The sequence below is a fragment of the Dermacentor variabilis genome, unplaced genomic scaffold, assembly GCF_050947875.1.
Source record: "Dermacentor variabilis isolate Ectoservices unplaced genomic scaffold, ASM5094787v1 scaffold_12, whole genome shotgun sequence".
In the NCBI taxonomy this organism is placed as follows: Eukaryota; Metazoa; Arthropoda; class Arachnida; order Ixodida; family Ixodidae; genus Dermacentor; species Dermacentor variabilis.
This window is the reverse complement of record NW_027460280.1, coordinates 46,036,413-46,063,455: the sequence shown is the minus strand read 5'-3', so window position 1 is coordinate 46,063,455 and position 27,043 is coordinate 46,036,413. Positions and strand designations below refer to the sequence as shown.

Genomic DNA, 27,043 nt, shown 5'->3' with positions numbered 1-27,043 from the left:
TTGATCGCGATCGGGATCGATTGCAATCGAAAGTGTCCTGTGTGATCGAGTTGCCAAAAAAAATATTTCCAAGAAAAACTGCCACTTTTATTGAACCTTACTTGTAGTAGACCAAAGCGACGCGCTCTTGGTCGACACTGTTATCTTGCTACATAGCGAGGAGCTTGCCCGATTGGTCATGATGAGCCGTTGCGCAAACGGCTAGTGTTTACAGCATAGCAATTCCTTCCCTAACAAAAAAGCCTTAACATGTGGCACCTTCAGCAGTTCAGGCTGCAATGACCGCTGCTTCTATTTTTTCCTTTCTGCACGACGCCGCTACAATGGCCGCCATATTTGTTGAGCAGTTAGCTTTAGTCTCGTATCTTGTCTTGATGTACTCTTTTGACAGTAATAATAAAATAATAGCGTGTTATTGCAATTTCAGTATTTCTCAGAAAAGCTCGGGTTTTTATTCACAGCAAACAGCAGCATTACAAATGCAGGCCGAATATAAAAAATGTGACAACGCTACAGAGGCCCTAGTTTCGTACAGCACATGGCAGAAACTGTCATGGCGAGGCAATTTTGTGAGACAACGAGCGTCTCTCGGGTGTGCGTGTGATCAAGTTTTTGTGAGGAACCTGCATGATCTTGCGCATGAAGTAATTATTTTGGGACAGTTTCTTCTCTGGACGGCGTTACAAGTACAGGCAAGCGGGTATCAACGGTTGTTATTGCTGTACTTTGTGGTGTTGTGATTCACCAGTGTGGATCGAAGAGCACCGTTTTCTCCAGCCCCGATTCTACAATTTGGAGGTAATTATTTCACTTGCTTATGTTTTGAGCGTAAGTTAATGTTTATTTTTATCCTGAATGTTGGCACGCTTGAGCATGATATCAGAAGTCCCTGCTGTACGTGATGTTCGTATACAGGTTGATCATTTTTATGTTTTGCGGAATTTGTAGAAATGGCCTGTGGCAGATATCATAATTCTTGTCGCTGAGCGGAATTATTCGAAGAGGTGGACATTATTAGCATGCGAAATCGAAAGACATCTTCAAGTAATTAGCAAAAATTGACAAATTAACTTATTACCTTGCTGCACATATTGCAATGTACGAATTGTAGCCTGTGAGTTTGCAAGATGGATCCAACTTAAATGAATTTCCAGAATTACATCAGTTTCGATATATTATTTTCTAAAGTGTGAGACGAAATAAATGGGCGTTCCAGTTACTTTTGTGCTCCAATACATAAAACAGCGTTTTGTTAAAGAAGTAAGTAAACCAACAGCGCACTTTTACGGCGAGTTTGATGACACATATTTCCAACTGGTGTCATTCTGGAAAGTTAGTCCAAGTGGATACGCCTGGCAATCTCAATGGCTACAATTCGTAGATTGCGATATGTGCCGTAATGTAATAAATTAGGAAGTTCATTATTGAATTTTTTAGAATTAGTTGAATATGTGTTCCGATTTTTCGTGCAAGTAATCTCCTCCTCTGAAGGATATCTTCAACAGGCGACTTGTTAAAAATTGCATAAAACTTAAAATTATCACGCAGCATATGTGAAGTGCTTGCCAGTTTGCGTAAGCCCCTTTTGTCTCCAATAGCCCACTTGAATATAGTGCAGTGTTTGTGCCCAATGTTGCACATACGTACGTCTATTAAATACTAGTGCGTATATGTCAATCTGCTCAACGCAATAGAAGCACATTTATGGCGTGCTTTCACTGCAAGTGCGTGCTCGCAAGCACGTTGCCTCAAATGGCAGGCATTTGAATTGGTGCAAAACAACGATAACATAAAAGGACTGGCCCTCAAGCTCCTGTGTTATTCAGCAGAAAAATGCTTCTTGGGAGGCTGTTGAGTTACATCACACGCCTAGTTCAAAATACAAATGAGATCATTTGAATTCTATTTGCACTAAAGCCACAGTCAATGGCGCTAAACAAAACAATCATTGCATAGCTTCTGCAGCTCAAGTTGAGAGCCTCTTGAGAGCTCAGGTTGAGGCCTTGCGCCACATAAACTGTAGAAGGGGCTGTGATGAAGGTAAACTGTGGTACTGTCCAAAGGCTGTTGATACAATCCACGTGACTTTGGTAAAGGTCACTGTTTACTAGAACTGAGTGGATTAAAGTGATGATTGTTTTAAAGTTCACTCACTATGTCTAAATATTTCTTTCAGATGGTGTACAAGGAGATGTGCAAGTGTATTCCACATCTTGAGGGAGATGCAAGATATGCTTCCGCAATCCTTGCTGCAAGTTTTCAAATAAATGGTTGCAAGTTTCAGCACCGTGCTGTTTTGGCTGCATGTATTTTCACCGGATCAGTTGGTCCTGCGGCCAGTCACATTAGGAACTAACTGTGACTTGCGACAGCAAGCTAAGATCCATGCGAGTTCTGGCCACTTTGTATCCTGCTTCATGCGAGCTTACACCCTTGGATTTCACCTGGGCATGGCTCAACACCATGGTGTTGTCGCCATGGCTCAACACCATGGCGACCGGTGCTGTGTGCCAGCCCGATCTGTGGGACTATAGACCCACAGTCCGGGCTGGAGATTCTAGCTGGAACCTCTTCCAGCTTAATTACAGCTGGCATTTCTTGCAGCTGGATCCAGCTGGAAGACGTTCCAGTTGGGACATATTCTAGCTGGATCCAGCTGGAAGACGTTCCAGTTGGGACATATTCTAGCTGGATTATGGAACCGGAAATTTCACCCAGCTGGTTTTTTTCCAGCTGCCTTCCCAGCTAGAAAAGTATCCAGCTGGGTGAAATTTCCAGTTCCATAATCCAGCTGGAAGTAAAAATATTTTCACCTGGGATGCTTCTTTTTTCTTTATTTTGCTGTATCGGCCATGTTCTCGGGCCACAATTGCGGCTTTGTTATGGTTGTGCGCTCTCACACGTGTTGCTCCGTAGGTTTTGTACCGTGGCAAAGGCGTCGTGTGGACAGGTTTGCGTTAGTCTCCATGTTTTGTTGCGCTGTGTTATCTGGACCGTGCTCTCCCGGATGTTGCTGTGGCCAGATGGGACAGGAGGAACTAAAGCTCGTGAAATGGACGCGCATGCAACGCTGTACTTAATGTACAGTAATGACAACGGACGAAGGAGTATCAGTGGAAAATTTTGCCCTCTTGGCTCTGCGGCAGAATCATACTAACGTGCGATCGCAGGCTGAAACCAATGCCCGATGCCTTTCAGAATCTGTACATGAACGCCTTGCAGGTCAGTGATTCCTGCTTTTCGCAGCGCATGGTGCATTTGCAGCACGTAGAACGTACACTATGCAAGGATGCATAGTCCTGGTTTTAGAACATTCGTGTTCAGTATACAACTTGCTTTTGTGCATATTCAAACACATGTTGGTCAACTGTTGCTTGTTTTTCGCAATACTCACGACAGCACGAACTCTTTCAAGCAGAGCGCTTTCGAGGGTCATACACACACGTACTGATAGAGCTTTACGCAGAATATGTGCATATATTGCTGCACTTGCGCCGGCCAGTCGACGCTTCATCCGGGAATATGGAAAAGAAGCTGCTGCTTTGACTTATTAAGGAACGAACCCTTTATACCGCAGGCGTATCTTATATGTGCGCGCGAGAAGCGCAGGGAAGTGAAGGTTAGCGAATGCGCTGCAAGATTGAGCAAGGCTTCACAGAACGTATGCCTGTGAACACATCAAACGGCTGTTCTATGGTCGCACGTAGGCCGGGTCTACGCGCGTGCTGTTCTGCACCATGCGCCGGCTGTCGCAATGGTTCCTTGAAGCTTCACTTACTGTGGGAAGAAGGCACCTCAGGCCGCGGTCAATTTATCTAAACGCGGAGGCAGAAAGAAATGTTCTACGTCCTCGCCGGCGTGCTGTGGTAGTGATGCGCGGCCACCCGAAATTTGTTCAATAAAGCATGACGATTACTCAAGCCACAGCGAGAATACGTGTTTGTGCTTATGAACTCCAGATGGATCGCAAGTTTGTCGGTGTGTCGTACGTGCCTCGGTCCACTGCATTCTTGCAGTACAGTACGTGAGAATGCGTACATTTTTTTTTCTTTTTTTTCATATCGCCAGACGTTTAGCTCGCAAGTCCGTCCGAGTCTCGGGAAGTCTGAGGAGAGAAAAGCAAGTATAAGGAAGCGATAAAAAGATAAAGGTGGTCTTTAACAAAAAAAAAATAACATGTGAGGACTGGGCAGCGGCCGGTACCTGCGGTTGATGAGAACAGCTAGTTCGGTTGCCTGGGCTGATAAAGCAAGTTTATTTTCATAAAAGTCAGTAAAAGCAGCAGATTCGACCTCACGGCCTAGTCTGCGAAGTTCATTATGAACTTCTTTCAACACTCCTTAGGCAACGATAATGGAATGAGAAATTGTGATTACATCATTTTGTTTAGCACTGCTGCGGAGCGCGCGCGACCGATCGAGCCGCCCGGTTGCGCGCTGCGCGGCGTGGTTTCGTGAAAAATGTAAACACAAGAGAGGAGAACTGGCCCGACATGATGGCGGAGCAGCGCCAAGTTCCGGTTGCACTTAAGCGTGACGTTGCACGCGGTTGCACTTAAGCGGGCCCCTCAGTTTTTTTTTTTTTCTTTCTTTCTTCGTTCGTAAGGTAGACGCTATACAAGCACTCAGCAAAGTGAAGCGAACAGTGCATACATTCTTTGGAATCACAACACACATAACAGCATACGTTTCAATAAGGGACAAGCTCAAAACAGGCATCCAAACGACGTAATTGACGAGAAGGCGCTCCTGCGCCTATATACACTCTTAAAACGGTTGCACCCTTTGGGGTGTAGATTTGTCCCACAACAATAATCGTCATCTGCCTTGCTTGCGTTTCCTTTCCTGAAAACTCGGCGCTCGCTACTTTCCTGTCGAGAATGCTGCGTCACACTGATAACGCGGCGCCGTTCGTGACTGGGAAGTACCGGGCTCGCCACGTTAAAGAAATGAAACGCGGGCAAGACGGATGACGATTATTGTAACTTGTGGGACAAGATAAACCCCAAAGGGTGTACATTTTTCTAAGAGTGTACAATCTTAAACCAGATTACACCCTTTGGGTTGTATCTTGCCACACAACGATAATTGTCATCTGTCTCGTCCGCATTTCCTTCCTTTAACGCTGCGAGCCCGGTACACTCTAAGAACAGTTTACACCCTTTGGCTTGCCCCTTCTGCCACACAAAAATAATCGTCATCTGCCTTGATGCATTTCCTTTCTTTATCGCTGCGAGCCCGGAACTTTCCAGTAACGAATGGCACGCGCGTTATCAGCATAGAACAGTTTACACCCTTTGGAGTGCTCCTTCTGATAACGCACGTGCCGTTCGTCACTGGAAAGTTCCGGGCTTGCAGCGATAAAGAAAGGAAACGCATCAAGGCAGATGACGATTATCTTTGTGTGGCAGAAGGGGCAAGCCAAAGGGTGTAAACTGTTCTTAGAGTGTACTTCCAAGTCACGAATGACATGCGCGTTATCAGATGACAGAGCATTCTCGACAAGAAAGTAGCGAGTGCAGCTTTTTCAGGAAAGGAAACGCAAGCAAGACAGACGACGATTATTGTTGTGTGGCAAGATACGACCCAAAGGGTGTAGATTTGTTTAAGAGTGTACACTCTTAGGCAAAGTTACACCCTTTGGCTTGCCCCTTCTGCCACACAACAATAATCGTTATCTGCCTTGATGCGTTTCCTTTCTTTAACGCTGCGAGCCCGGTACTTTCCAGTAACGAACGGCACGCGCGTTATCAGCATACACTCTAAGAACAGTTTACACCCTTTGGCTTGCCCCTTCTGCCACACAAAAATAATCGTCATCTGCCTTGATGCGTTTCCTTTCTTTATCGCTGCGAGCCCAGAACTTTCCAGTAACGAATGGCACGCGCGTTATCAGCATAGAACAGTTTACACCCTTTGGAGTGCCCCTTCTGATAACGCGCGTGCCGTTCGTCACTGGAAAGTTCCGGGCTTGCAGCGATAAAGAAAGGAAACGCATCAAGGCAGATGACGATTATTCTTGTGTGGCAGAAGGGGCAAGCCAAAGGGTGTAAACTGTTCTTAGAGTGTAGAACTGTTTACACCCCTTGTAGTGCCCCTTCTGATAACGCACGTGCCGTTCGTCACTGGAAAATTCCGGGCTCGCAGCGTTAAACAAAGGAAACACATCAAGGCAGATAACGATTATTGTTGTGTGGCAGAAGGGGCAAGCCAAAGGGTGTAACTTTGCCTAAGAGTGTACATGCAATGCGAAGCACGTAGCGCTCCCCGCGCACGTTTCCCGGTAAAGATTACTGTTGCGCAAGCCGCTGCGGCGACTGCAGCTTGACTGTAGCATATGAAGCAGGGAGTGACATAACTACACTTTCGTACGTAAAAGAAGAACCCGCCTAGCAAATGATTTGTGCTGTGACAGTGCTACTGCAAGGCCACGTATAGTGAGGGCTCTTGAAGAGCAGCGTACGTACGAGGTGCGACGAATTTCGCTACCCTCTAGCTAGTACACTCTTTGCAGGTGCACGAAGTAGCGGCGCAAGCAAAGTCGCAGGCCGTTTAGGCTAATAATTAGGTAAAGTACACGTGAATGTTGCCGCGTAAATAATTTCAACCTATGTCGCAATGGGTACACGTGCTACTTGTAGTTTACAGCTTCGCTGTCCAACCACCTTCGCAGCGTGGATTGGAGACCATATTTTCGCGTAATGGGGCATATAATGCTTTCGCATTAGAGAAGTGGTTCGATGTGAAAAGGAAAGGTTGGCGCTATCTTCTGCAGCATTTGAGGGAGTACGGCTCAGCAATGAGGCATCAGTGCTGGCATGCGTCCATTGTGCATTCATCCAGCGTCTCTATGATGTCTCCTCGGTTCCGCCAAGTTCCGCTTTCCGCTTTCAAGGTGCCCTTACTTGAGGCAGTAGGCAGTAACAGCTGAGTGCTTCGTTGATTACGTGTCGAAACTTGTCATTTTCGCACCGGTACAATGTCCCGCTTTTCGTGTGTTGAAGCTGCTCCACCCGTCGAAATATTTGCTCTAATGCGAGCATACCGGGCTGATGCATTTACCCAAAAAGTGGATCTTGGTGTGGGAGGTAGGCTTCTCTGCATAGTATCCTTTCCCCGGCAACCTGTGGCAATGCGTCTTTTCGTGTTTGCACCTAAAGTTAAAGCTATTTAATCTGGAAAATTTCGTCTAAGAAATGATTTGGTTATTTGGTAGAGCATTACATCACTACCATTATGTTACCACCGATGGCATGAAACATTTTATTGGCTCATTGGGCTGCACGCAATGTTTGTTGGTCCGACTGCTGTGGCTAGCGTTAGTGCCATAAGAGCATTTCTTAAACTTCTTCCTCGCTTTAATAATTATTTGGGAGTATGATATGGCTCGAGGACGCACGCTGCACATAGCTCTTGTGCGTCCTCGCGGACGCCAGTAAATTCCGCAAATGTTTCCAACTACGCCATTAACAGGATATCGAGTATGATTTCAGCTGCGAACAACGAACAGAGATAGAGTTGATGAGAGGCTATTCAGTAATGAATACTTATTTTGCAGTCGTGTCGTGCGTTGACTTCGCTTGGTTGCGTTGTGCCTTGTAGACCGTGCACGTTGTTTGGTGGAGGTAACTTAGAGGTGGTATTATTTTTTAGCGAAGTGCTACGTGTGTACCGGCCGTAGGGTTCTCGTATTAAGCTAGGAGCACCGGACGTTTGCTTGTTTGTCCTTAACCTTTATTTATTTATTTTTATATGCAGAAGTACACCGCCGCTCGCTCAATAGTATAGCTATTATTATTATATTGTTGTTCAACACCCGCCACGGTGTTGCGCTGCTAAGCACGAGGTCGCGGGATCAAATCCCGGCCGCCGCGGCCGCATTTCAATGAGGGCGAAATGCAAAAACGCCCGTGTCCCGAGCATTGGAGGCAAGTTGAATATCCCCTGGTGGTCAGAATTAATCCGCATCCCACTACGGCGCGCCTCATAACGAAATCGTGGTTTTGTCACGTAAGAACCCCAGAATTCATTCATTCATTGTTCAACAAGTTTGCATTCTTCCGTGTTACACTTACGTTCGTAATTCAGTCTAAATTTAAATAAACCTGAAAGATGCACCAAGAAGCTTGCCGTTCTTGTTTCCTACTTTATTTTTTTTAAATTATTTTTAGTATGTTGTTTTGTCAGAATCGTGTTCATTATAAATGACGTGTTTTAACATTTCACCTCTTATCTGCTGCATTAAATCATAAGATGAAAGACTGAATGGTGCACATATTTTCAGCATCGAATTATCTCTCCTAGGGATATGACCTTGTGCATGCATAAATTATCTCTGCTTAGGAAAAGTGGCTGAAAGAGAGCTTGCAATACATGTTCATAAGTGATAGAGGTAAAGAGTTAATTTGAACTAAAATGTAATTGGAGGTGCATGAATGAATTAAAAGATGTTCAGGTGTTCACTGTCTTGCACAGGATTTCTTCTGCACTTGTTTGCTAATAAATGGAGTCATATCAAGTCACACAACTTTGTCCTTATTTTGTGTCACATATGCTGTAATGCAGTCCAATGTGCAAGTTTAGCCAAGGTGTTACTCACGCCATTTGGTCTGTTTTTGCATTTTCGGCTGTGTCTGGTGCAACGTCGCCTTTGTTTGAAGTTCACCTTTGTGTTCAAAAATTAACAATTTTATTTGGTGGTTCGACAGATATGTAGGCATATTTCTATAACTTTTTTTTTTCTCCTGCTTGTTGCAATGTCTTCGTGGTTATCCTGTGGACAGAACGCACTCTAGAAAAATGCCTAGTTAGAATGCGTGCAAGACACTAACTATATAACCCCTGTGGAAGCATTTTTACCTAACTACCCTCTTCTGTTATGAAAGATAATTATAATCACAGGCTAATGAATTTCACTGCATAACAATGACCTCTCCTTAAGCACTTTGTTTACCTTTGAGCTGCACCAACTGTGTTCTGATTATGCCCACAAGCTACCTAGTTACATTACTACATAGGATAGAACGTTGTCAGATTCTGTTTCTAATGGCAGTTTGTTTAGAATTAGATCCATGGGTTTTAGCCTTCTGTATGATAGATCTGTCAGCAACATTGGTGAAGTGCTTGTAGCTGTATGATGAGGCGGCTCAAGTTCATTGTGAGCTGCGCATGATAGGTAGTGGCTAAGTACTACACCAGGTTGGCCAAGCTCTGTTCTTATTGGAACAGAGTGTCTTTTTTGTCATTCACTGATCCTTTGTTGTTTGAGTCTATCAAACTTTCCAACAAAAGGTCCCTGGACAACCATCACAATAATACTATCTTGGACTCTTCTGAGTGCATGTGAACAGATGCTCAAAGGCACTGGGAAGAGTAGAAGTATGTTTACCTCACACCCGCACACAACAACAACAATCTAGACAGCGTGCGTTTTCACAAGTGATGGAAAGGTCGATGGCCTCTTTGTGTGCTCTGCAGAAAGTCAATAATAGAATCAAGTGCCATTCCAGGCTATGCTTGTTTGTTTGACAACACTTGCCATAGTTAGTGGTCTCTCATTTACTAAAATAAATGCTTCTTAGCTTTGATACTGAAGTGTACATTCCACATGATAAGCTATAGAAGCGCTGAAAAATAGTATTAGGTTTTAATTTCATGTGAATGCAATAATTGCAATAAAAGTACTAAACATCAGGTGCCCGCTGCAAATATGGTCTTAGCATTTCTGAGCATGGAAGACTTCTTAGTGTAATGGTGCTTATGTTTATGAATGATTATGAGGCTTGAACATTTGTCTGTTCGGTCTGATTACATCGTGCCTTTTTATACTTTTCTTCAAGCTTACAGGACTGAGGAAGCCAAGCCATGGGTTCTGCCAGTAGTACGTAAAGTTGAAAAAGAAATGGCTGAGGACTCTTCACTTAACCATGAGTACCTTGGTCAACTTGGCTTAGATGACTTCAGCAAGGCAGCTGTTAGCATGCTGCTGGGCAGTGAAAATCAAGCCATCAAAGACGGCCGAGTAATTGCCACTTAATCACTTGTGTTATGTCTTTTTTTTTAGTGTTGCATTGCTACCCACCTAAACAATATTCACAAAACTAAAAACAAAAAAAAAATCGGTTATAATTTGTTACATCTGTATCAGGATTGAACTCATAACTTCTATCTGATAGCGTTTGTATTTGTGTAAGTGTCGTATTTCAGCTGTTTGTCCATTTGTGTTATCCATTTCCCTCTTCTTCTGTCCGTGTCTGCACACCTAACTTTTTTCTAACGTAAATGTAGTACTTTCCTGGAAGTGTGTAACATGAAAAACTTGATTTTTTTAAGGCAATGGAGTTGTCTGACCATGTGCATGAACCTATGCTACAGTGTTTGAGAAGTCACATCACTGTAATTAATATTAAAACTTACTAGGTGCAACAATGAAACATTTAGGTGCAACAATGAAATGATATGTGTGTTGTGATGACAAGGAAAAAAAAGTTTTTTTTGCTTGGCTCTGTCAAAATTGGAGTTTGACGAATACATCGTGTTTACAGTGGAGTGAAGAGCATGAGAAACAATTGTTCAGGGGGAAAAAAAAAAATATATATATATATATAGAGAGAGAGAGAGACTATTTTTGCTTGTACAAATGTTTATAAGTATTCATTTTTCCCCAATACAATCACAGATTGGAATGCACTGCCGCATGATTCTCTCCTCCTTGCCCCTGATGAGTGATTTGGACCGTCAGAATGAATTGTCTGTGATTGCTATGTTATCGTTGTGCATTGCTTCTCTTATTTTATGGCTTTTTCTTATGCGTAAAAAATTTCGTTCAGTTTTATATAATCATGCATCGTCCATTTTTAGTGTCCTTTTGTCAATACGTATGTATATTTTTTTTTTCAGGTCAAATATTTTTGTTCTATTTGTATTCTGGCTCTGCTGCTTGGACCGTATTTGGTGCGCAGCATGTGATAAATAAAAAATAAAAAAATATATATATAGTTGTGGCATGTACATAATATGCCATAATAGAAAGGGACACAAGCAATGCAATTAGAGCTGGAGATATTACGACACAATAAATGTATAGCAGGTAACACTGAGTGAGGTTGCAACTTGCACATTTGCAGGAACTGCTGCCTTTGATGTTTACAGAGTGTGTCCTCTCAGCTGTTCGCACTAAACCAGATGCTTGACATGCTTAATTGCAGAGCCCACTCAGTTGTCTGTTGGGATGACTTGCTCAGACCGGTACTGAGTGCTTAGTGGAATTTGATTATTCTACTTTATCTTACATCTGATTTCTCTAGAAAGTAGCTTTTCAAAGATCAGGATTTCAGTGTTGTCTGGTAGGAACTAAATCATGATATCCAATATATTTTTGCTTATAACAAACTGAAATGTCAAGTGGATAACAGTGTTCAGACTTTCTGCTGTATGTGCATTTATTATTTTTAGGCAGTCGGCGTCCAGTGCCTCAGTGGAACTGGCTCATTGCGGGTTGGTGCAGATATGCTGTGTAAGCACGCGAAATTTACAACAGTCTACATGTCAACCCCTACCTGGCGTGAGTATTTTGTTCTTTACTCATACAGTGGCAAGGCATGACTGGGGTGGGGGAGAAGTATGTATAGTCCACACACCTGTGGTAGTGAATTGGAAGTTTCAGTGGTCCTAACAAAGACTGTTAGGGTTATGGCTTGGGCTAGTTGGTTCATGGTTCAAAAGTAGGGGGACAGCCCTAAATTGACGGAACACAATATGAAGAAAGGACGAACATGGCGCTGACTTACAACTGACTTTATTTTTTGACATGTGGGCATATATATATACCTTGACAGTCAAAAATATATGAAGGAAAATGAGACTAACATAACATGATACACTTATCCCTATCTTTCGTCACCATACATCGTCGACTTGCGTCACAAGCATGTGCTGTATTGTCAGTGAAAAAATCTACTTCTATTTGGGAAAGGGTTGGACAAGGTATACTAAAACAATCTTTTTTAGGCGGGCTATTTTTATGGGTTTCAATTATTTCTCTAGTTCTTTTTTCTTGTTTTTTGTTATAACGTTTGTTCCTGAGAAGATTGGAGTGCAACTACAATCCCTGCAGTGGCCGCTAATCACTTTGTTTATGTTGTAGTTATGCTCTTTTAATCTCTCATTTATGGATCTACTTGATCGTCTGACCTACATATTCCTTACCACAGGACAGCAGAGCTGAATAGACAACACTGTCAATACAGTTTTTTTACAAAGTCGTTTTCATGCCCTACAGAGCAAGTCTGCGACTTCTTAGCTATTTTGTTTACATTCAAACACATTGCAGAAAATTTTTTAGGAGCAAAAAATATGACATTTACGTTGATGCATTTTCCTATCTTTTTCAACTTATGCGCTAACTCATGCATGTAGAGCATCAAAGTTACTTTTTCTTCTCTGTAGTATTCTAATACTGCTTGGCTGTCCTGTGGTTTCCTCTTTAACTTTTTTAAAACCAATTCCGCTACGGATATTAGAAGCCGCTTTGGGTACCCTGTGATTTGAAGAAGGTGTATCTGCTTGCTAAAGCTATGTGTCATCGAGTGAAAACATGATCTGTTTAAGGTATTCATGAAATAAGTTGTTGCTATAGGCCTTTTTACAAGTTTTGAATGAGCCGACTCGAATGGAAGGAGCGGCTTGCTGGCGTGTGGCTCGTACATCCAGCAAGTACGAGTTTTAAAAAACTTAAGCTTCAGATCTAAAACTTAGCACCTAAAAACAGACAACCACATCACGCTTGTCTGTTTTCAACGCTGAAATACTGTGCAAGACTCTTTAATGATGGTACACTTCTGTGGTATTCTGGAACGTTTATAACTTGATGAGCATTCCAGATGGCAAATGCATATTCAAGTTTTGAACAAATAAGGAACTAGTGTGTAATTTGTTTAACATGGGGAGAGGAGCTTTATAACTGATGCCTTAAAAATTTAATAAGATTTTGTTAGCAGATAGGATAATTCTAGGTGCATGCACCAAATAGTCAAGGTTGTGAGATAGCACCTTCCAGAAGTGCTTGGATTTAAAGTACCTAGATGGGAAGCATAAACTGGTCAGCAGTGAAGATAAGCAAGAGAGCAAGAGACATTTAGAGTATTCATGGAAAAAAAGCAGGGAAGAGACTGATACAACCAGATCCTTTACAGCCATAGGAAGCTGTGCAAGGTATAGATAGTGAATTTTTGAGCAAGAGAAAGAAGCTTAAGTAGATGTATACAAAAATGCTAGCATGAAATGCATGTATAGCATACCTGATTAAATCAAGCAGGCTAGGTGACTATTTGTCACTGTCTGTTTCAAAAGGGATGCCAATAAATTGGCAGCAGTGGCAGCTTTTTGGGTACTTGAAAGGGGTAGCTGGTTTGATAGTCAGGGGCCAAAGAGCAGATTAGGATAATAATAAATGAAGATGGACTTGACTTTACATTTCATAGAATTAGGGACATTAGCCGGCGATCATACCAGGTTAGAATGTTTTATGTTCTACAGAGAAATCTGGTCATTAATGTTATACCCGTGCTATATGGGCACAAAAAAAAACATTAAATGCTTAATGCCTCAAAGTTCAATGCCATTCCCGTGGTGCCTCACATATGATACTTAATACCATAAATCCAGAACAAGATAGAGGTTCACAGGAAGATGGAGGCTTGAAATGATTAACAGTGATAAAATAAGGAGTGTCACTGAAGCCAATGCTTCGACAAGTCCCTTCATCAAAGCGTTTGCTGCAGTGGCATTCCTTGTTCTGCGAGCATTAATCACTTAACCCTTTCAGTGTCGCTGACATACTGTATATTTCCGCACTTCTGTCCCGCCATGTCACTGATGTACCTGTACATTCTCCACTCGGATGTGCATAGTAACAAGAAGTTGGCGAGTTCCTAGGTGGTTCCACCATCTGTTTTATATTTCTACAAGCAAATTTTCTCCTCTCCCTGGGTTTGCTCAATGTGTGTTTTTTTAGTAGCTGCGGAATGCATTCCTGTGCGAGTGTGGCAGTGCTGTGCGAAGCGGAAGTCTGCAGTTAGGAGGGGTGGCTCCTGGTCCTTGTGCACCACTGCGGTGGCAATTCTCCATTCGAATATTAGCGCTGGCTTGGAAGGCCCCCACTCTTGCGTGTTTCTGACATCTGTTGTATATTTATATCAAGTTCATTTTTTTTTTCTTTTTATCTCGTCTCCCGCTAACTTCATATGGTGCACCTCCTTTCTATCACTGGTGTGCTTTCTCCAGGATGGCTTTGCCCTCTGTCGTATCTTTCATCTGTTGCTTTCTGTTCTGTCTGTTGCTCTCTTTGCTTTGTCTGGTCGAGTTCAAATAAATGGAAGTGCTCCTTCTTTGAGCCTAGCCATGTGATCGCTTTTGAGATGGCTGCTCGCATGGCACCTTAAACTGGTAATTGTAGCAGTGGCTCTTCTGACTACGAATACGTGCCAAACTCTGTCTCAGATGACAGCTTCTTTTCTGAGAAAGAGGCAACTTTTACCAAGTTGGATTCTGAGCCTGACACCGTGAGAAAGACCTGAGAACGATGGTGTTTTTGAGTGTGCAGTGCTTTTTATTCCTTTTGTCAGATAGGACTGCGAGGACCATACCAAGAGAGCATTTGCCATTATTCATGTCATTTCTTTCCTTCTGAATAACCAAAATTAAACTGTTGTGTTCACTTTACAATATCCAAGAAAAAAATTCAATGCTGGGGGTGCATTACCTCCAAAAAAAAACCGACACTGAAAGGGTTAATGGCATTAAAATTCATCCATTGCATGTGCTATATTGGCAAATCCTCGTGCTTGCAGACATTAGGCCTCTCTCAGGGGTACATCACACCGCACTGGCGATGTCACAGTGTCACATCACCGGCGCACATGCTGTGACCCTGGTTGGCAAAACACAGCCGCCACCAGCTTTCTGCATGGTGCAGTCGCGCAGTGCTTGGTGCAGGTGGGCACCATGTGGACGCGTCTTTTTCTTTCTTTTTTTTTTTTACATGAATCTCCACAATTCTCTTGCCAGCCAGATTAGCAATATTGTGTGCCAGAGAACATCGGCATGTCGTAAACTGTGTGATGAAAATCTGGCGACGCTGGCCTTTTTTACTTGCGAACATGGATCACTTGGTCATTTGTGATGGATTATACAATGAAGAATATCGACTTTTCCATGGAAATGTGCCACATTTGTTGTGGTAAAGTGTGCAGCGAAAAAACAGCGGCAATATCAGATCATCTTTGCGTAGGGAAACATCCCACATTATGTGTGTGTGGTGGTGTGCTACGTGGTTAGCAATACATCTCACTTCCGAGACTGTGGATGCGTGTTGTGTGTAATAAGGCCAGTTGTAGTGATCAGGCACCGATAGAACTTCAGGACCCGTAATTCTTGAACGGGTGAGAATGAGATGCAATGATTAGTGAGCACATGTATCTTGGTGCCATGTGCGCTGTGTGCAGAAAAAAAGAAGAAAAAGAAACTTTCGTTTGAACATAATCACTCAACTGAAAGGTATGACTATAAACAAGCTCCTAGTTTGTTTTGACCACTGCTGAAGCTGTGTGTATGCATTTCACCACAGGGAATGCTCAAAAGGCAAACCAGTGAAATTATGTTTTAACGCGGACCTCGTCACCTTTATGGCATGGACTTCATGCTGTGATGATGCACATAAACATGCCAAAGTTGGGTCTTAGAAAGTTGACAGCAGCAAAGGGAGCCAGCAGACACAGCGAAGTTACCGTGCAACGGATTATGTACTCATATGTGCTCTTTTGCTTTGTACATTCACATGACCATGAGTACCATATTTACCGGTGTATAAGTTGAATTTTTTTTTTTCGGAATTTTTCGTCTGTGCGTTTTATAGAATGGTGCGACTTATACAGTTAAACTTCTATGTAAGAAGCTTCAGTATAACGAAATTCTCGATATAACGAAGTATTCAACTTATTATAACCTCTTGTTCATAGAACACCATGTATTTAGAACCTCAATTTAACGATGTGTGTTTGTATGCTATTTCAATATAACAAAATTTCTCTTCCGCTGCAAAGGAATGCCGAGATAATAGAGAGTTTTAAAATAGGGGCCCCAAGCGTTTGGGGCCCCAAAGAAATAGCGTTGAAGCCACTGTGCATGTGCGAGACGCAAACTGCATTGGGGTTTTGCGTCGGGCACGCAGTTTCACTGATTTAGAGGGAGCCCCAAATGCCGCCCCACAAGATTTACGTAAACAAACATGGCGACACCTATCAAAGCAACGGCTCTAACCTAGCACCAAACTGGGCTTGATTCGTGGTAACGCGTGAAGTTTGCAAGCTAGGAGAAGCTCTCAATTAGCGTGTGTTATGGAGATTGATTCATTAGATGCCGCTGATTCCTAATTCGATTGTAGATTTCGTGGCTCGTTGTCCTAACACAGCTTAGCTTGGCTGGTGAAGGCATGTAAAGTTGGTTACTCAAAACTAAGGGCAACTAATTGTTTCCTGCTAATAGAACAATCTCTAAATTGTAGTTAAATGCTAAAACACAAAAGTCAAAATTACTATTCTTATAATATGGTATATTTATTTAATTATTTCTAATAGCTTTTCTTGGTAGTGGCGCTGTCAGTGCAAGGCGCTATCTGCAAACGCAAAGCCCTATTCTAAACCTCTTCACTCCTGCGTGCCCCAACGCTAACACCCGCAAGGCTCTTTGGGGCCCCTAACTATTGGGGCCTCTATTCTAAAACTCTAATATATGGGAACTTCCGTGGGTGCAGATGGTCAATTACAAGCTGCTGCTTGCAAATGCACTTCTCAAAACGCGCGCGGTGCGAAGAGAACGAACGCCGAAGTGGAGCCGCATTATGTTCCAAATAGAGTCCATGTGCGATAAGATCCTATCGCGCACAGCGGACTTTGTGCATTAGGCGCGAGTGAAAGTGTGCGAGGGTGAGGCAAGAAAGTTGGTGGCTTCACGAGTGCCGACTTCCCTCGTGAGCAAAAGGAAACGGGGAGGGGAGCAAACTCGCGTGATCACGCGCGCGCGAGGGGCGGGAGAGGGGGCTGGGTGGTGGGGGCTAAGTTGGCACGCGTCTCGGTCGTGGCTGCGCATGGCTGTAAGCGCGGCCGAGCGCATACGCATCCGCGCACATTGAGAGGTAATCTGCCGCGTGGTCAAAGAATGGGCGTGCCGAGACGGCATGGAATCGTGTTGGAGGTTGCGTAATATCGAGTTTCGGCAACCCGTTGGAGCTAGAGGCAGACGAAGCATTCGCTCCCCGCTGCTGGCACTTTTTATGATAGCGTCGTCTCAGTGCGGGCGACGCTGTCAGCCGCAGGGGCGGAGTACACGCGAATGAGTGGCTGACTTCGCTTAATTCGTCCCGCCAATATGAAGATATCGTCGACGTGGCATGAAACCGTATCATTCGTCGCCGACCCCCGCATTCGTCAAAATGACTTGTTTTCTCATTCAAATTTGCTTTTTTCGTTTGTCCGATAATTCAGAAAATTCTGCGGCCCCCTTCTTTGTAAGAAAAATCTATTGGCGACTGTACTTTTATTTGCGTAAAAAGTTGAATATGATCAATACAACGAAATGTCGATATAACGAAGCAAATTGCCGATTTTACCGACTTCGTTATAACGAGGGCGAACTGTATTATTGAATAACTTCAAAAGTGATTGCCTGGGAATACAGCCCAAGTTATTAGAGAGTTTTAGAATAGGGGCCCCAATATTTTGGGGCCCCAAAGAGCTTTGCGGGCGTTAGCGTTGGGGCACGCAGGAGTGAAGAGTTTTAGAATAGGGCTTTACGTTTGCGGATAGCGTCTTGCGCTGACAGCGCCACTACGGCGTCAAAGAAAAGCTATTAGAAATAATTAAATAAAATATACCATTTTATGATATGAATAGTAAATTTGACTTGCGTGTATTTGCGTTAATTACAATTTAGAGGTTATTCTTCAAGCAGCAAACAATTAGTTGTGCTTAGTTTTGAGCAACAAAACCAACTTTATGTGCCTTCACCGGCCAAGCTTAGCCATGTTAAGCCTACGAGCCATAAAATCCACACTCGAATTCGGAATCAGCGGCATCTAAAATCTTCATAACACACGTTAGTTGAGAGAAAGCGATAACTGCAGTCACTTCTCCTAGCTTGCGAACTTCAGGCATTACCGCGAATCGAACCCGGTTTGGTGCTAGGTTAGAGCCGTCGCTTCGATGGGTGCCGCCATGTTTGTTGACGCAAAGCTTTTGGGAACGCTATTTGAGCTCCCGCTAAATCGGTGAAATAGCGTTCCCAACGCAAAACCCAAACACAGTTTGCATCTCGTGCATGCGCAGTGGTTTCGACGCTATTTCTTTAGGTCCCCAAAACGTTTGGGGCCCCTATTCTAAAACTCTCTATTATGGTAGCAGCTATGGCTGCATAGGAAAGACGCATTTTTGAAATAATTATACATGAAGTGGTGTCTATTAATGTTTTTAGGGACATTTCTTGAACTTTTGCCTGCTAAATAATATGTCTAATAATATTACGGTTGCCAAACTTACTGTAGCCGTCACTATCATGACATTTAATTTCAGTAAAAATGCATATGTAGCAGCAGTTTTACATACAGGGTGTCTCGGCTAACTTTAGCTAGAGTTTAAAAATGTGCAAATGCCACGTAGCTGGACAGAACAAAGGTAATGTTGTTTGCCGTCGCTTGGAGATACCCAAACTATTTCTTTCATTCCACCTAATTAGATGATTAATGTGAGTTAATTAACCAACTTCTCAAATATTATAATTAGATGAAAAGTGTCCTTGAAGAAATGGTAGAGTGACATGAAAAACCCCCAATACAGCTTTCTGTTGCTCAATACGTGCTACACAAGTGTTTTTCCGAGCGTGAAAGAAGCAAATGTACGCATAATTGCTGCACGGATGGCCGCTCAAGGCACTAGTAGAAACTGTGAAAAAAAAAAAAAAGAAAACCCCACACCAATTTAATCACAAAACTTGATAACATACCCCGCAGCAAAACTCGAAAACATTACTTGCAGCGCAAAACTCGGACTGCTCAGCGGTGTTCAATTGAACATTAATGCTTTCGCATTCACTACTCATAAGAAGTGCTTATTAGGTGCCCTCCGATTTCTATTCATCTCTTGGGTGATGCGGTCAAGCAACATATACAGCAAAGCTGTTAGCCTCTCAGTGGTTGGCATTTTTCGTGTCCGTGTCCATTATCGAAAATGTGGGCCGATCCTCGTGGCAGTGCAGGGCAGGAGCAGTGGCTCATACCCCTTTAAGGCAGAGGCTTCAAGCACTCAGCAAAGTGAAGTAAACTATGCATACATTCTTTGGAATCATGCATACAACATACAGAACAGCATACGTTTCAATAAAGAACAAGCGCAAATCAAGCGTCCGAACCCCATAAATGATAAGTCTCGCTTGATAACAATGCAAAGCATGTAGCACTCCCTACATACATTTGTCGGTAAAGATTACTGTTGCGCAAGCTGCCACAGTGACGTCAGCTTGCAATGTGGGGAGTGACAACCCTAGCCTTTCGTATATAAAAGAACCAGCCTAGTGACTGATTTCACTGTTGCAGCACTGCTATGGGTGGCAGCTTGCTGTCAAAATGACCATTGCTTCCATCACTACCACTGCTCTAAAGCAATAAAGCATTGCATACCCCCCTCAGCAGTTGTAGTGGTGGTTTTCAACAGCTTCACTGGACACCCACTTTTGCAGGGCCGGGATGGCGAGTCAGTTTTTTTGGAAGGAGCTGGGCATGGCGGGCAAGTGCATACAGGGCCTTCAAACAGCTATGTTGTGAACATTTTTTGACAGTAAACATTCACGGAAATTTTGAAAGCTATTATAAATTTTACGTTGAATGTTAGTCATGATACTTGCTCAATTTAGTTAATTTTTCTCATTAAAACAACACAGATTGCATTGAAAATGTTATAACCACCACTTCGCCATAAATGGCTTTTCTATATAGGGTCTAAACAGTGTCTTCAGTTTCCTTTAGTATCTCTGTTTTCTGTAGTATTTTTGTGCCATTTAGTTTTTATTTTTATGTAGCAGCCATGAGATGTAGCCCTTAGTGATACTGCACGTTGGGTTGTAGTGCTGCCTGACCATATGATGACTCAAATGTTATTTAAACAGTGGAGGAGTGTTTGATGCGTGATTGCTGCTGTGCTTAGTCAGGCTTATGCTTTTGCAATGCAGTAAAAATTGTTTTTTTTTTTCTTCAGCTAATCATGCTCTAGTATTCAAGTATGCTGGCTTTCAAAACATCAAGTATTACCACTATTGGGATGCCAAAAATCGTTGCCTTGATTTTAATGCCATGATTGAAGATCTGCAGGTACAGTTACCATGTTCGTTTCTTAATTGTTTAAAAACAAGTGTTTTATGTGCTTGGCTTCAGTGAAAACTAAGATCACGTATCTGCAGCAGTAACAGGATTTTATGTCATAAAAATTATTTGGAAGTGGCTAGCATTGAAGCAGGGAGGGTGGTGATTCTGTGATGCCAAAATTGAAGGATTTCCTACTAATTTTAGCTGCCTTCTGTGGTGTTTACTGGGAGAATTGTTCTTTTGCAGGTAGTAGGTTTTTTGATGGTTTTGAGACAATATTTGCTTCTTAAAGGGACACTAAAGGCAAATATTAAGTCAAGCTAAAGTGGTAGATTAGTGCTTGAGAATCTCTAAGGTGTCAATATTATTGCGAACAGAGCCTTAATAATAGAGCAACTGAAGTAAATGCAGGACATTATTAGAGACTCCTCTGCGACATTCAAGTACTTGCCCAATACGAAAGCACTCCTCAGTTAAATTCTGTCATTGGTACTCAACCACTTGTTGCAAAAAACATCATAATATTGTATTATAAGATGAAACAAAATGCTACTTGACCAGTTCTATTTTATTTAAAAAAAACTAATTGAAATTACCCTTGACAATGATCTGGGTGGTCGAAAGGCTTCGGTTTCGCTCAAGTCTGCGCCGCCCACGCGTTTCAGCAGTTTCGTTATCGCGTAGTTCTAAGCTGGTTTTGTTGGCTCGCAAAACTCACACGAACTGCAAGTAGCAGGGAATTCAACTTCCATGTTATGTCGCGGCATGCCCGAACGGTCTACACTACTTGATCAAAAAGGAGCTGCAGCGGCAAATCAATCTTGGCTCGGTGCTGCCATCTGTCGGGTGCCGTTTTACTCACCGATGGCAGCAAAGGGTAGTGATGGCATATGCAACGTCACCACTGCCCTGGCTGGGTGGCGGGAGATTTGAATTTCGAAAAAGGTATTTGGACCCTTCAGATGAAATTTTCTTTCTAAACTAAGTCCTTTCTTGGCATGAAACAAGCGTTGCAAGGTTTCTGGAATGGTATTTAAGCAGTCCACGTTGACTTAGTATTTGGCTTTATGTCCCTTTCCATGGAAATAAAAGAATTTGTGATTTTTTAATACTGATTGGTGCTTTGGATATAGTAAACACACTACTTATCCATGCCCTTTAAGGTAATTAATGAAATGTTCACTATGAATGTACCCAGAAATTATTTTCGAAGGGTTTTGTAGGGACAGCAGCAGCCATTTTGAAATATTCACTTATTTTTGTGTGTGAATCAAGCACATTGCTGTCATAGAATGGTATAAACATGTATACTTTGACATACACATATAATGACATAAATGTATGTTGTGCTAAGTAGTATGTCACCACAACGATAATGTTGGGGGTGTTGGAACCCCCTAGCCCTGCCCCTGGTTACGGCCCTGAAAATCACCATTGAAGAATGCCTTGTTTAACAATTCTTCCTTTCTTGCCTTTCTTGAACAGAAACTGCAGAATGTTCAGCAGTTTTGACTATGGGCACTTTTGCACATTGTATTTTATTTCTTTCCTCCCTCTTCCCCTCCGCCTCTTTTGTCGAATATGTGTGTAAGTGTGTGCATTGACTCTTTTCTTACTGGGCCTGAGGGAATCGATCAATTTAATTGGCAGCATTTTGACACTTTGTTAAACACTACCATTGGAAATATTTTATGAGTAATGCCATGCACCCTATGAAATGAAGACTGCACTCTAACTTTTCATCAGATTTGGCAATATTTGGTGCATTTGGGAGTTTTGGAAAATAAAACTTTGACAGGAGGTATCGTCGAAACTGGCCTCCAGTGCTTCTAGTATTTAGTCAATGAAGCAATGCCAATGTGTGTTTCAGTAATCTTTGAGCTTCAATGCATAAATAAAAAAAAATAGGTGGAACAATAGTATATTTTTACCGAAAGTTTGATAGCGCTTATCTCAGAACTGGTGCAAGTTTCAAAATTCATCCCGAGTGGATGTGCCTTGCAAGATCACTGGCTTCAATTCATATATTGTGATATGTGCAGTGAAGTACTTAGTAAAAAGTTGATTAGTGAAATCTTCTTAGTCAAGTATGCATTTTGATTTCCAATGCAAGTAATGTCTGCCTCTTCGAGTAATCCAGCTCCGTGAATAAATTTGTACTATATGTAACAGGCAGTTTTTAAAAGTTCTGTTAACATTGAAAGAAAATACTCCTAGTACAGTTGAAACTGGATTTAACAAAGCGATGACCACGCTCGAATTATTTAGTTAAATCGGGAAGTTTGGAGAATTGAGTAAAGGATTTCTCGATGCTTTGAAATCTAAAACTGTAACGTAGCAACACCTAAAAGGTACCGCGGCATTGTATTTGCTGCTAGCCCATGCCTGCCCGTGTAAAAAGTCCGCGAGTATGGCCCAACTACTACCACAGCCCCTAGCGCCATCTGGTACGTAAGAACGCTAGTGACTGCTGAGTCCGTTGTTCCGTGCATGGGCACGGCATGCAGCCTCGTCAAAATAAAGCTAGGGCCGTGACTAGGGTGCCTAGATGTTTTAATGCGATAGTGTTAAAAGAAAAACCTGTCTACATCAAAACTGGAAAGAAATCACAGCTTTTTTTACTGATATACTTCTGGAAAAGCTTTGTTAAATCGGGTTTAGTGCAGGCTAGTTTCGTTAATTCAGGTTGATGACAGCATTGAACCTTATGGGTACTTGCCGGGGAATGGAAATTCCTTCGTTAGGTCGGGTTTCGTTAGACTGAGTTTTAACTTTATATCAATTTGTGAGTGTAACTTTGGCAAAACCTCTGTAAACAATGCAACATTTTCATGTAAGCTCTGAGCTAATAGTATATCATATTTGTCTGCTTCAGAGTCTAATGCATACTACTTGCCAAATTGCGATATGTTCTTGGTGTAGAGCTTGTAGTTGTAAACATTATGTGAAGCACTTTGGGAGTAGGCGTTTGCGACAGGACGATAGAGCAGCGGGAGGTAGTACAGCCGATCGAGCACCGAAACAAGGTTTGTCTCTCTCGTTGTCGTTCTCTCTCTCATAGCCACAGCCCCACTGCTCCTTAGTTTACAGTACAGTTATCTTCCTCGCGGAAAGGAAGCCGTCCCGGCGACCTACGGGTAGGACAACACAGGCGGGTCATAGTACGGCTTTAGACACTGGACATGCACAATTTCACGTCCTCGACAACGATAATCCAAAGGTAGTTCAAGGGGTTCCACGATATAGTTGACTGGAGACGGTTGGTTGATCACGCGGTATGGGCCCTGGTACTTCCACGTGAGTTTCGGTGACAGTCCAGGGGTAGGGGCTGGAACCCAAAGCCACACTAGCGAGCCGGGAGCATAATATACAAGGGCATGGGAAGTTTCTCAATGGTGCTGCTGGCGTTGCTGGTCTTCTGCCGTAAATATATGGGATAGCTTGCGACACTCTTGTGCATGTGCAACAGCTTCAGATAAGGTAGTAGTTTCCATGGTGTCAGGGCTGTACGGAAGGATAGTATCCATTGTGGAAAAAGGTTCACATCCGTACAGGAGAAAGAAGGGCGAAAATCCCGTGGTAGTCTGCGTGGCGGTATTATAAGCGTAGGTCAGAAACGGTAGAACATGGTCCCATTTGCTTTGGTCGGATGCAACATACATGGCCAGCATGTCACCAAGAGTGCGATTAAAGCGCTCGGTCATGCCATTTGTCTGCGGATGATATGCAGTAGTGGTGCGATGAATGATGCGGCATTCTTTGAGGAGAGCCTCGATGACGTCGGAGAGGAAGACGCGGCCTCTGTCACCAATTAATTCCCTGGGAGCTCTGTGGCGAAGGATGATGTGGCGCAAGAGAAACCAGGCAACGTCACGTGCAGAAGCGCTGGACAAAGGGGAAGTTTCCGCATAGCGCATAAGATTATCAATGGCCACGATTACCCAGCGATTGCCGTCTGATGTGGTTGGCAAAGGTCCATAAATGTCGATGCCTACTCGATCAAAAGCACATGCTGGGCAAGGCAATCGCTGCAACGGGGCAGTTGAACGACGAGGGGAATCTTTGCGGCGTTGGCAAACAAGGCAGGAACGGATATAATGACGGATGAATCGATACATGCCCCGCCAGTAGTAATGAAGGCGTAGACATGCGTATGTCTTTAGTACACCTGCATGCGTGCACTGGGGGTCATCGTGGAATGCTGCACAAATATTCGAACGCAGATGCCGAGGGATGACAAGCAACCATTTGCGGCCATCCGGGAGGTAGTTACGATGGTACAAGAGCCCGTCGCAAATGGAAAAGTGAGGTGCTTGGCGACGTAATGCGCAATTGGTAGTGGGTGTCGATGGGGTGGACAAGAAACTCAGCATGGACATGATCCATGGGTCTTTCTTTTGCTCCAGAAGAATGTCCGTGGCAGCAAGGGAAGACTCGGACAATGAGGCCTTCGGGGAGCTAACCTCGTCTGTTAGTGGCAAACGAAACAAGGCATTCGCATCCGAGTGTTTTCGGCCAGAACGGTACAGCACTCGGATGTCGTACTCCTGCAGTCGAAGGGCCCATCAAGCAAGACGACCAGATGGTTCTTTAAGGACGACAGCCAGCACAGCAAGTGTTGATCAGTTATCACATCAAATGGGTGTCCATAGATATACGGATGGAATTCGGTTATGGCCCAAATTATAGCCAGGCATTCTTTTTCTGTTACCGAATAGTTGGATTCGGGTTTATTGAGTGTACGACTGGCAAAGGCGACGACGTACTCATCGAAGCCAGCCTTTCTCTGAGCGAGAACGGCACCAAGGCCGATGCCACTGGCATCCGTGTGTATTTCAGTTAGAGTGCTTGGGTCGAAATGGCATAGGATTGGTGGTGACGTCAAGAGATGACGCAGCTTTGTGAATGTGGCATCGCAATCCGGTGACCAGGTCGAAAGGTTGTGGCCACCATGAAGAAGCTGCGTTAAAGGTGCTATTATGGTGGCGAAATTGCGGATGAAACGGCGGAAGTATGCCGCTAACTCAATGAAGCTGTGCAGTTCTTTTAAGGTTGTTAGTCACGGAAACTGGGCAACAGCTTGTAGTTTCGCCGGATAAAAGAGTACACCTTCTTTCGACACGACATGGCCGAGGATGACCAGCTGCCGGGCAGCGAAGCGACAATTCTTCAAGTTAAGCTGGAGGCCAGCATCGGCGATGCACTTGAGGACGCGTTCAAGTCGAAGTAAGTGGGAAGGAAAGTCCGGTGAAAAGATGACAATGTCGTCCAGATAACAGGCATATCTGCCATTTGAGGCCGCGCAAGATGTTGTCCATCATTCTTTCAAATGTGGCAGGTGCGTTACACAGGCCAAATGGCATCACGGGGAATTCAAATAAACCGTCAGGTGTGATGAAGGCCGTTTTTGGATAGTCTAACTCTGCCACTGGCACTTGCCAGTACCCGGATCGTAAGCCTAAAGATGAGAAGAATTCGGTGCCTTGGAGGCAGTCTAGCGAGTCGTCAATACGGGGTAGTGGATAAACGTCCTTGCGGGTGATCTTATTGAGTCGCCGGTAGTCCACGCAAAAGCGATTGTGCCATCTTTCTTTTTGACCAGCACTACAGGAGAAGCCCAGGGACTGTGCGAAGGTTGTGTGACGCTGCAGTGTAGCATGTCTCCAACTTGCTCAGCGATGACGCTACACTCCGTGGCAGATACACGATATGGCCTGTGGCATAAAGGCGTATTGTTTCCGGTGTCGATGTGATGGACAACAGTGGAAGTGCGGCCTAAGCGAGAGTGTTGTAGGTCGAATGACGTGCGAAAGCCGTCAAGGAGGTCGACGATCTGGGCGTACTGACTTGGAGTGAGGTTGGGATCAATACACCGGGAAAATGCTGGGTGACACGACAGCGTGGGAGGAGAAACTTGAAGGTCCAGAGCGTCAACCGGAGGAGAAGCCGGGTCGTCAGGCACATCGTAAAGGAAGCTTGGTTCGATTTCGTCAGCATAACCAAGACACTCATCGTGGAGCAGGCTAGCAAGGGAAGGAAACAGGTTCGATAGGTAAAGTGCACTGGAACCTTGACGAATCGTAAGAAGGGCAAAAGGAAGCAAGAAGGGATGACTGCGAGCAACAAGCTTAGACGGCATGAAAAGAACTGTGGAGTCGGAAAACCCAACGCAGGAAATGGGTACAAGTGCGGCAGAGTATGGAGGAATCTCGGTGTCAGAGGTGACGAACACACGATCGGAATCGTCATGATTATCTTCAAAAACGGTGTGGCCGAACGGCGACAGCGTGAGTTCAGCACGGGCACAATCTATAACGGCATGATGAGAGGACAGAAAGTCCCATCCTAAAATCATGGCATGGGAGCAGCGAGGCAGAACAACGAACTCAACATGGTATACAGTGCCACTTATAACAACACGCACGGTACACTTCCCTAAGGGTTCAAACGGCGCAGCGCTTGCTGTATGTAATGAAATGGCAGAATATGGCGTCACGACTTGTCTAAGGTTAAGACGAAGCTGGTCCGAAATGACTGATATTGCTGCTCCCGTGTCTACAAGCGCATGAACGGCAATGTCTTCTGTATAAACTTCAAGGACGTTCGCAGGAAATAACTGAGGTCTTGAGGAGTTTGT

At 43.7% G+C, this 27,043-nt stretch overlaps 1 protein-coding gene and 1 long non-coding RNA gene across 3 annotated transcripts in view; both read left to right on the top strand.

Moving 5' to 3' along the window:
* The first annotated feature begins 526 nt into the window (after positions 1-526).
* On the top strand, positions 527-2,283 carry LOC142565879 (uncharacterized). The gene is made up of 2 exons (XR_012824898.1): positions 527-798; positions 2,177-2,283. It is a non-coding gene; the product is annotated as an uncharacterized LOC142565879 (long non-coding RNA).
* A 4,592-nt stretch (positions 2,284-6,875) lies between these two features.
* Positions 6,876-27,043, top strand: part of Got1 (Glutamate oxaloacetate transaminase 1) — a 42,960-nt gene continuing 22,792 nt past the window's right edge. The window contains exons 1-4 of one of the 2 annotated variants that reach the window (XM_075676803.1): positions 6,876-7,087; positions 9,839-10,020; positions 11,454-11,562; positions 20,300-20,412. In XM_075676803.1, the coding sequence (XP_075532918.1) occupies positions 6,979-7,087; positions 9,839-10,020; positions 11,454-11,562; positions 20,300-20,412 (513 nt within the window). In that variant the 5' untranslated portion in view covers positions 6,876-6,978. The remainder of the gene's footprint in view (positions 7,088-9,838; positions 10,021-11,453; positions 11,563-20,299; positions 20,413-27,043) is intronic. The other variant, XM_075676804.1, reaches the window with a different exon arrangement.